General features: G+C 52.7%; 1 protein-coding gene across 8 annotated transcripts in view; it reads right to left on the bottom strand.

The window, feature by feature from the left end:
- Window positions 1-809: 809 nt before the first annotated feature.
- Rab3il1 (RAB3A interacting protein like 1) overlaps window positions 810-10026 on the bottom strand; it is a 31342-nt gene continuing 22125 nt past the window's right edge. For 3 of the 8 annotated variants that reach the window (XM_034484071.2, XM_076917031.1, XM_034484045.2), the window contains 9 exons: window positions 9527-9782; window positions 9028-9123; window positions 8870-8947; window positions 7998-8216; window positions 6392-6520; window positions 6190-6302; window positions 4203-4302; window positions 2625-2691; window positions 937-1963 (listed from right to left, as the gene is read on the bottom strand). In XM_034484071.2, the coding sequence (XP_034339962.1) occupies window positions 1881-1963; window positions 2625-2691; window positions 4203-4302; window positions 6190-6302; window positions 6392-6520; window positions 7998-8216; window positions 8870-8947; window positions 9028-9123; window positions 9527-9586 (945 nt within the window). In that variant the 5' untranslated portion in view covers window positions 9587-9782 and the 3' untranslated portion in view covers window positions 937-1880. Of the gene's footprint in view, window positions 1964-2624; window positions 2692-4202; window positions 4303-6189; window positions 6303-6391; window positions 6521-7056; window positions 7204-7997; window positions 8217-8869; window positions 8948-9027; window positions 9124-9526; window positions 9783-10026 lie in introns of all 8 variants that reach the window. The other 5 variants (XM_034484035.2, XM_076917026.1, XM_034484081.2 and 2 more) reach the window with 5 other exon arrangements.

The following is a 10026-nucleotide window of genomic DNA, read 5'->3' as shown; positions in this document are numbered from 1 at the left end:
ACAGTATACCAAGTCCTTTCCTGATATCCTTTGGTTTTTACTAGCCTGGACATATTACTGGTATGTGTATTATAGCCAATGTCCATCCAGCACAGAGACGACCCCAGAATTGGTTAGTGAATGAGTAGATCTGACAGGGACCTGGTCAGTGACCAGGTGTCTATGGGGGCTGGGGACCCAGCGAAGGATTTGAGTCACAGTGGAGCAAGGAGGAGAAGTGAGAACACAGAGTGGCAGTGGAGTCCAGCAGAGTCCTTGGAACAGGCTACTGGTCAGAGAACATGTGAAGGCAGAGGACCCTGACAGAGCTCTGGCCAGCCCCGAGCTGATCTACCATCTGAGCACACCTGGGCCAATAGAGAAGTTTCTGTAGGCTACTAACCATCTCTGACCCAACTCAGAGTCTGCTGCACCCTCCTCCCAAGAAAGCACAAAGCCCTACTGATTGGGCAGGGGCAGGAACCACAAGACATCTCCTCATTCCTAATCCGAGGTCTCTCAGGACCATGATTACACCCACCTCCTTCCACTTGTGTCTGTCAAGCCTAGCACTTCTGAAGTCCCCACCTGTCCTATGACAGGTGGCATGGATCAATTCTGTACTGTCCTGCCAAGTCCCAAGACGCCTGGGTGTTTTGATCCCAGGCTTCTAGTAGACTTGGGGTCATCTCTGAGGGCTGGGGCATTCACAGACCAAAGCTGAACTCAGAGAGTGGGAAACTCATTCCAATCCCCCCCTAGCCCCATGAAAAGCTAAGGACAACTTTAACAGTCTTCCCTACAGCAAGAAAGTGGTGGTAGCCGTGGGGGTAGCTTCAGGATTTGGGTTTAATCCCAAGCACGAGGCCAGTTAGGAAAGGATTTGATTTCATTCCTTCAGATGCCCAAGCCCTGGCCAGAGCCAGGGCACAGGAGTGAAGGCCACTGCCGCCTAGCCCCTACCAACAAAGCCTTCCTTTATTAAATAGAGATCGTGTTACATTCCATTTGAAGGAAATAGGGGCGTGGTGAGGGATATGTCCAGGTTGGATCCCCCGAGCCCAGTTCCCAGTGGGCTATGATGGATAAGGCAGAGTCCATGTCCTGCTTAGCCCGCCCTTTCCATCCAGTCCCACATACAGGGCCCCTGCAGTCTGGATGGCTGCCCAGGGTTAAGTCCTGAGGCTGCCCTGGTGGCACACTTTGGGAAGAAAGGGTACAGACTTCCTGGCATGTTTAGGAACATGGTCTCCTGGAGATGGTGTTGAAGCCGAGAGGACAAGGACGGGGAGAAGAATGCCTCTATGCAGAAGAATGGAGGAGGGATCTTTGCCTCACCTTCAGAGCACTTTGGAGCAGTTATCCCTCTACCTTGTTCAGATTAGAGACACTTGCCCTACCACTGAGGCAGTCTAATGAGGCCACTTGAGAACAGAGTGAGAGATGGCCACAAGGGGGTGCTGGTGTTCCAGGGCTTAGAGGTTGTGGTAGCGCATACCCTGGAGATACAGTCACCCTAGAACAGTCCCTTTGAAGTGGCAGCAAGAGAGCATTGGCGAGCAGTAGGGGATTGTGGTCGGGGTACTGGCTACTCGAGGGTCCCTCTCCCTAGGACTGAGCTCCTTGCTCCGAGCTCCGTGGTCTTTGGTGCTTTCTTGAGATTCTCTTGTTGGCTACAGAGCTCAGTGGGCAAGAGGGTCATCTCATGAAGTCCAGGCCAGGCTGTCCTTCTCTGTCTGTCCCAGGAGGGGTGGGTGGCACTGGCTCAGAACTGTCTTTACAGTCTGTTTATCTGTCCTTTCAGCTTCTGGCTCAGAGCTGGCTTCGAGATTTCTTGTCTGTCTGTCCCAAGGCAGCTGTTTGCTCTAGCTCAGAGCTTACTTCAGGCCTGGGGCGATGCCCTAGGCCTCCTGGGGGAAGAAGCCAAGCTTGGCTAGTGACATCCCCTTCCGCAGCCTCATGATCTCCCAGAACATCGGCTCAGCTGCAGACAGAGAGGACAGTTCATGGTCACTTCAGGCAACTGCCCTGGCCTTCTCTCTAGCTTTGGGCAGGACAGTGATGTAAGAAACCCCTCAGCCTGGAGACATTCATGCACTCTCTGCCACACAGTTCTTTACATAACGGGCTTAACTACACTTCTCCAGTTGCAAATGTTTTCCCACTTTGACCCAGAGCAGTGAGCAGGGCCCAGGGCCTCAGTCCCTGTGTCTGGAGAAGAACCCTTTAAGTAAGGACTCAAGAGGCAGGCGAGCCATTTCTGGTGGGCATGAAAAAGTAGGCAAGAGTCACAGGAGAGACACATGATAAAGAACTTTGAATGTCAAAGCCAGTAATAGGAATGCTGTCTTTACTGCCATAGAAAAATTTCTATGCAGAAGAAAAAACAGCATAACCCAGATAGGTGGAAGGCACGAGGTTTGCCGTCCAGGTGAGACAGAACCCAGCATCAAGGAGGATCAGGGACACTTTGTTAACCTACAGTGCTCCCCTTTTCTGGTCTTCTACTGGGAGAACCCAACCCTAGATGCCTGCCTCTGCTGCTGCTGACAAATAGACTTGTAAAGGCACTTAACCAGCCTCATTCTGCCCTGTCTCTCTCCCTTGGGCACTATTCCTTGAAAAGACCACTAGGAGGCACTCACCATCCTGCCGAACCAGGCCTTGCTGGATATAGCGAACGTAGGTGAAGAAGTTGCATACTGCAGTGATCTGTGGGCAGAATGGAGAGGGTGTGACCCACCAGATTCCCCATATTCTAGGGGCCACTCTGAAAGCCACTGTGAAGCCTATTCCATAACAATAAGTTCCAGCACCTGGCAGAGCCAGAGGATGCTCTCTGACTCTTCTAGAGTTCAGCTTCCCAGGTTTAATTAACAACAGCAAGACTCCCACTGTTCCTAAGAATACCTGCCGCAGCTGCCTGTTGGCAGTGCCCATTTTACCTGTGATAAAGACTGCCAAGCTGCCGGGCGGTGGTGGCGCACGCCTTTAATCCCAGCACTTGGGAGGCAGAGGCAGGAGGATTTCTGAGTTCGAGGCCAGCCTGGTCTACAGAGTGAGTTCCAGGTCAGCCGAGGCTATACAGAGAAACCCTGTCTCGAAAAACCAAAAAAAAAAAAAAAAAAAAAAAAAAAAAAAAAGACTGCCAAGCTGAGAGATGGAAGCAGGCAGCCTGCACTAAAAGCCAAACTCAGTCCACAGGTCCTCAGTGGACCTGCTCCTTTGGAACAAGGAGGTCTGGGCCCACCAGATATAAACTAGGTGCCATGTGTAATTTCAGAAAAAGCAATTAGAGTCACTTCCCTGAGCTGCTTTGGTCCCTATGCTTGAGGACCATGTATGGCTAAAGAGGCCTGTTCCCAAGCTCTAGTGACCTTCACCAACACAGGCACCGCTGCAAAGACTCTTATAGAGAGAGGGCAGAGAGGCTCTATTGCTATCCTGCCCAGAGGCCATCCCCAAGCCTGGCTCCTTCTCCCAGCTTCTAACGATTTAGGCTACATTGAGCCCATGGTGCCCATTTTGTGAAGGGAACACAGGCCAGCTCTTTGGCTAGGACGGAGACAGCTCTGCTTGGGACTCTCTCTAGATCTACCTGAAGCTAAGCTCAGTCTTGGCTTGCCCCCTTACTTTGCCCTCATCCTGTTTCCCTCCCTCCACTAAGAAGTTCCAGAAATGTCCATGCAGACTCTGCATCTAGAGAACTAGTCAAGACGGAAGGTAGCAAGCAGCTAGACCCATAGGAACCCCCTACCCAGTGTCCTGGGTAGGAAAGCCCTACATGTGAGGCACCCAAAGACTGGTGAGTGAAAGAGGCTATAGGGAGGGGTGGTGCTCTTACCAGTCCCCCAAACACAGAACTTTCCAGGAAGCCAGAGAGGGTGCAGAGAGCTGGAATTGGAGGGAGGATACCCAAGCAGGGTAGTGTGAGAAAGGAGAGGAGCATCAGCCTAGTGTGGCCGAACCTGGTGTGGCCCAGCCTGGTGCTGGAAAGGGGAAGCAAGGCTGAGGTGTCAGGGGATGGTTGGCACAACACAGATGCCTGGTGAGTAGCTGGTAGCAGGCAGAGTGGTAGAGTTTCTCCCCGGAGCTGTGTTCTCTGCCAACACCTCAGTGTCTCTAAGTAAGGATCACATACCAAACCATTAGACTCTCCTCAGGTCTGGTCTCCTCCACTCTACAGCTTTGCCCAGCACAAAGGTGAGGGATGGATGACTCACCCTGGCCCGGGAGGACGGTGAGATGTAATAGTGGCTATCAGAGTCCCCCAGGCGGATTCGATGGTGGCAGGTACGTGCCAGTCCACTCAGGGCACATGTGCTGGGGAGAACAGAGAAAGAGTAGGGTGCTGAATGAAGCTCATAGATGCAGGGAATGTGTCTGGAGAGTGAGCACAGCAAGCAGACAGGAAGTAGGGCCTGGCCTCCCCACTCCCATCTTCCAAAGGAGCCCAGGGTCAAACAAAGATGTGGGGTAGGGCAAAAGTCTTTAGGATAAACCTTAAAAGAGCTGGATCCACACCCAGACCCCATTCTTTTCACCATACAGGCAGGGGAGCTTAGTCAACCTCATAGCATGTATATGAGAGCCCCACCCTCCACAGCCTCTAAAACTGCCTCCCCACCTCATTACTGGGGCCTTTATGCCCAATCGCCTCTTTCTCTAACTGAGTTCTGGTCTGTCTGCCTCTCACATCCCCACACCAGGCTTTTTCATCTAGCCCTGTGTTGTCCCCTGCCCAGCAGGCCTCATAAGAATCCCTTTCCCATGTCACCTCTCTCCCAGCCAGGCCTAGGAAACCCACTTAGCACCTTCAGCTACCCATATATCAGGCTTCAGTTGTCCTGAGAGCCCATCCTCCAGACTCTGGAACTCCCAGGCCCAAATCAGTCCTCCACCGGCCCCTGCCTCCATGATGAACTCTCCTGGCTCCCACCCCTACACCTGTACTTTGTCACCACGCCCCCAGATTACTCATTCCTTTTGCCTGGATTCCCTCAGCTCTTGCCAACCATTCTTTTCCCTCACTCTTTATTCTTTACATTATAGCCAGGAGCTTCTCCAAAGGCCACATCGAACCCACCATCTTTCCCTATGGCTTCCATATCACCTGGGACGTAGTTTCAGAATCCCAAGTACAGGACAATTGATAGTGTTTGTTGCCTCTTCTTTTACTGAGGCTGAATGGACCAGAGAACTCTCTGTTAAGGTCATCCACTGGTGACCCTTCATACACCATCCTAGTAAGTTGGTGCCCTACCTTGCAGAGGCTTTTCATACTCTGGCCTCAAGCAATGCCCCCAGACCCAGACCCAGACCCCTGTTTCATGGCTACATCCTGACTCTGAAGTGTTTCAAATCCCAGCTTTCATTCATTCATTTCCCTCTGCCTACAAAGCTGGCTCAAATGCCTTCTCTGTGTGGCCAGACTTCCTTTGTGGAACCAGCCTCACCAAACAAGCTCTGGAATCCCAAGGGGGGGAAACCAGCCTGGTCCTCAGTCCACCTTAACTTCTTAGTTTTGCTGCTACCTCTGCTCAGTGCTGGCTGAGCATGCAGGATAAGACGCCAATGGTGTTAGTCATTAATTGACAGGAGATAGATCCAGCCACTAGCAATCACATGTTTGCCAATCAGAGCCCAGTATATCTCTGGGATAGAAGGGGGGGGGGGCAAGGATGACTACAGCTAGAAGAGACACCCCAGCTGGCATCAGGAATTTTTGACAAGGGTAATTCCTGCTCCTAAATGGTGACAGTAGTGACTGTTTCTCTCTTGTAGTTTATTATTCTTATTTTTTTAAGCAGGGTTTTATGTAAGCCAGGTTTGTTTTGAACTTGCTAAGTAGCCAAGAATGACCTTCAACTTCTGATCTTCCTGCCTCTACCTCCCAAGTGCTGGCATCACAGGTGTATGCCACCATACTTGGTTTTACAGCACTGGAGTCAGATTCCATGGCGTTGTGCATGCTAGTCAAGGACTTTACTAAGTTATTCCCTCAGCGCCATGTCCATCTCTTGGGAGTCGCTAGGCTAGGTGATGAACCCTGGGAGACCTGAATGTTACAGCCCCTACCCACCCGAGGCTCTATATCCATCTAGGAGGCCCAAGGCTCAGGTTCCTATCCCAGTCCCCCAGGGTGCTGCCCAAGACTCCATGCTGGACTTTCCCATGTGGGCAGGAAGGGGCCCAGGGCACTAAGCTTACTTGGTGTTGTTACACTCAACAGTGGGCATCTTCACAGTGGGCAGAGTCTGTGAAGCCACGGGCTCAATGGTGAGTGTGTTGTCCTCCACAGCAGTCCGAACCAGAGCTGAGAGCTGTGGCAGATCAGGGTAGAGCAGTGAGATGCTGGGTGATGGGGAACTGATGGGTTGGGTCCCCAGCTGCCACTCTTAGCCCACCTCACCTCCTGCACTGTGAAGTCAAGGCAAGGACCCACGTCCTCCCGGTACACCCTTTCTAGGAAGGGGCAGTTCTTATCCAGGGTAGGTGATGCCCTCCAAGCCTGGAACTCTGCAAACAGGGTTGTATCCACCTGGAGAAGAGGGGAGCCAGTGTGTGTGGGGGGGGGCAGTCAGGGATGAGGGTGAGCACGCCAGAGAAAGTAAAGCTGATGGAGAGAAGAGCAGGGAGATGCAGGAGTGCTCAGTGGACGGTCAGGCCTGTCCTCAGCAGCCATGCAGGGGAGCAGAGTCCAGGCAAAGAAGAGGTCCTGTCTGCCCTTTGCACCAAAGAATTTACAACAACACGGTTTGTGTCTGGGTGTACATTAAGTTTCTTGGCACTGCAAAATTACAGACTTGGATCCGAGGCCTTGGCCTGAATGCTGCTACTGACTCCTTTTAGGAGAAATATCAAAAGCAAGCCTGTAAGAACCTGTGGGCCCCCATAGGAACCTACGGGTTTCTCTATGTCCAGGATGCACATATAGGTACATGCACACAGGAGAGAACGTTTCACAGGTTTCCCTGCTGCCCACTGGAAGGGGCAACAATGGCCTGCCCTGGGCTGCATGCACAGTGAGTGAAGCCCAGAGGGGAGATGTCGGGTGGCCTCTAAAGGAGCCATTACCTGTCGGGAAAAGGAGAGAGAGGTATCGGAGTTGGGGGTCGTGGACCGCTCCCCAGATGGGAGCTGCCAGGTCGGCTCGTAGGTGAGGTGGATGGCCTTGCTGGGGATCACGCACAGGAGCAGGGAGAGTAGAGGGGGCAGCCCAGGCTGGGCCAGAGGATGGGTGGACAGATGGACAGACAGACAAACACAGACAGGAGGAAGGAGGAGATGTCAGTGTCTAATGGGAAGCTCAGTGCTCAGAAGGGGACTGAAAGAACTTGCTTGTACCTCTTTCCTAGAAGCTCAGGAGACAGAGGAAAAAAGATCTAAGCAAGGGTGGGCTTGAGCAAGAGTCCAGGAAGCTAAATCTTACCCTATGTCTCCTGTTCATTTAATACTAAAAAGGCTGGCTTTTTAGCATCCACACAATTCCTCACCCTAAGTATGTGGCATGTGAAGTAATGGAAATTTTAACAGTCACCCAAAGACCTATAGTCATGTCAATCCAGCCTGGACCACACCTTCCTCCCTCTGTTTCCTGCTGAGGCAGGAGAGAGACATTTGTCTAAGGCCATAGTTGCTTCAGAAAGGACCCTAGAATACACAAGTGTCACAGTGTGGTCTTAGACCCTAAGACTGTAGTCACAAAATACCAAGTAGCCCCTCTCTAGAAGTCCAGTGGCACCTGTCTATCACTCTTAACACAGGAAGCATATTTCTGGAGAGGTTTCCTGAAAGAGGACCTTCAGGTAACAGCCTCAAGTTCAAAGATTATCACCTCCTGCTTGGAATCAGCCTGCCCAGCCTGCATGGTTCAAGGGACCCTGAAGCCCAAAGAGGACAGAAACAGGTGGCAGGTCCCACAGGAGGGGTCAGGATAGCTTTTTCAGGATGCTGATTCGGCTGGTTAAGCATAATCAACCCTCCCAACTGTGAGTCCACTATGGCCTGTGCCTCACCTCCTTGCCTTCTTTGTCTGGGGTGGGGATATGCCCTGCAGCGGGGCATACCACAGGGCAGAGGGAGCTGCTGGTGCTCTTTTGGCGTGAGTGGCCCTTTCGGGGTCCGGCCTTGGTGGGGCTCAGCAGCTGTGGGTGGAGCTCACGGTTGGGAGAGGCTGGTGTGGATGTGATGACCAGTGTCTTCAAGGCTGTCACCTCTGCCTGTAGCATGTCGATCTGTCCCAGACAAGATGGCCATCAACACCAACATGGGGCTAATGTCACCATGGCTACCACAGCCTGGCACCCCAGCATCCCCAGCAGTCTGTAACCTGTCTCTTGACCCTTAGAACAAGCTGTTAGACATCTATTCTAGAGATGGGGAACCCAAGGCTCACAGGAGACATGGCCTGCCTCAGGTCACACTGTGAGACTCTGCTGGAGGCAAGCAAGCATCTGGGAACTTCCTAGAGTCACTACTAAGTATTCATGGATCCCCAGAAGCCAAGAAAAGCAGCTCCAGCCTCATAGTTACTGATTAGCAGTCTAAGAGAGGAAACTCCCTGCCAGTGCTCTACCACCCTGGCCAACATTTCTGCTTTGGAGGCAGGAGGAGAACCTATAATAACCACCTGGTCCTCCTGGGCTCCAGGGGACCCTAGAAAAGTCTCCATGGTGCAACAAATACACTGATGGAATCTGGTGCCATGGGGTAGTTAATTTCAGACCCACCCTACTTGTCTCAGACCTGGATTCTCCTGTTCCTGATGTCTGGTAGGTCTGAGAGAGACCTGTTGCATGCCCTTGCTAGCTAAGGGTAATACACCCACCCCAGCAAGGACTATGACAGGAGCCATGAGCTAGCCTAGGCACACAGGGATGGGTCTCACCTTGCCCCAAGCCTCCTTCAACTGCTTTTCTGATGCTGCCTGCTTCATGTTGGCTTCCCGAACCATCTTGTGAGCTTCCTAGAAGAGCAGCGCCTCTGCATCAGCGGTCACAAGACACTGGACACACGGACCACCCGTTCCCAGGCTGCCCAGCGTACCTCAAACAGGCTGGCTGTCAGCTCCTCCAGCTCCTGCTCCAGCTGTGCACGTACTTTGCAAAGCCGCTCACATTCTTCATCCTTTAGCTTCAGCTCCTGGGTGCAGGCAGGAGGCTGTTAGCCTGCCCTAGCCAGGCTCCATTTTCCCAGCCACCAGCTCTGGGGTCTGTCACCAGGTATCTGACATTCAGTGGTACTTTAGCACATGCACAAGGTTAAAACCCTAGCCTTCCATCCCAGCTGGAAGCAGATTTCTGGGTAAGTCAAGATGTGTGAAAGTCATGTTAGACTTCTGAGACTTCAGTGATGGAGTGCACACCTAGCCTGCTTGAAGCCCTGGATTGAGCCAGCCTGTTCCTTTGAGTTCCCAGGACTCCTGAGCGGGCCTGGCATGTGGCTTTGACAAGTGATTTCTCCTCTCCCTTCCTTCCACAGCTATCCGGGCTCACTCAGTGCAGCTGCTTTTCCTCAGCCCCCAACCCTACGCTGGAGCACCCACCTTCTGGGCTTTGTGCAGCTCCTCCTTTAGGAACTCGGAGCCCTTCTCTCGGATCTCCATGGAGGAGCTGCGTAGGCGTGACACATCCAGTGGAGCAGCTGCTGGGTGTTCCTCACCCCGGGTCTCCTCCCAGGAAGTGGAGGCTTCTACCAGGCCTCCTGGGGACTCCCTGTCACCTTTGCTGGAGCCCAGATTTTTCCAGGGGACTGAGATAGCAGAGAGGCCCACAGGGAGGCCCTTGTCTTGTTGGGGTGGGCTGCAAGGCAAACAAGGGCATAAGTGCACACAGGATGGGGACTCAAGACCTGCAGAACTGAGCCCAGGGACCAACCCTAGGCCACATACCTGTCACATAGCCACAGTCTGTCCAATAGAGCCACTACAAGCTGTAACTGGACTATCACAAGGGCAGAATGACCAAACACAAACTTTCTCAGGGGCCAAGGCAGGACTCATGCATTTTTGTCACCTACCATCCCCAACCTAGGGCACAGGGCAGT

The sequence above is a fragment of the Arvicanthis niloticus genome, chromosome 1, assembly GCF_011762505.2.
Source record: "Arvicanthis niloticus isolate mArvNil1 chromosome 1, mArvNil1.pat.X, whole genome shotgun sequence".
In the NCBI taxonomy this organism is placed as follows: Eukaryota; Metazoa; Chordata; class Mammalia; order Rodentia; family Muridae; genus Arvicanthis; species Arvicanthis niloticus.
This window is presented reverse-complemented; position numbering and strand designations above follow the sequence as displayed.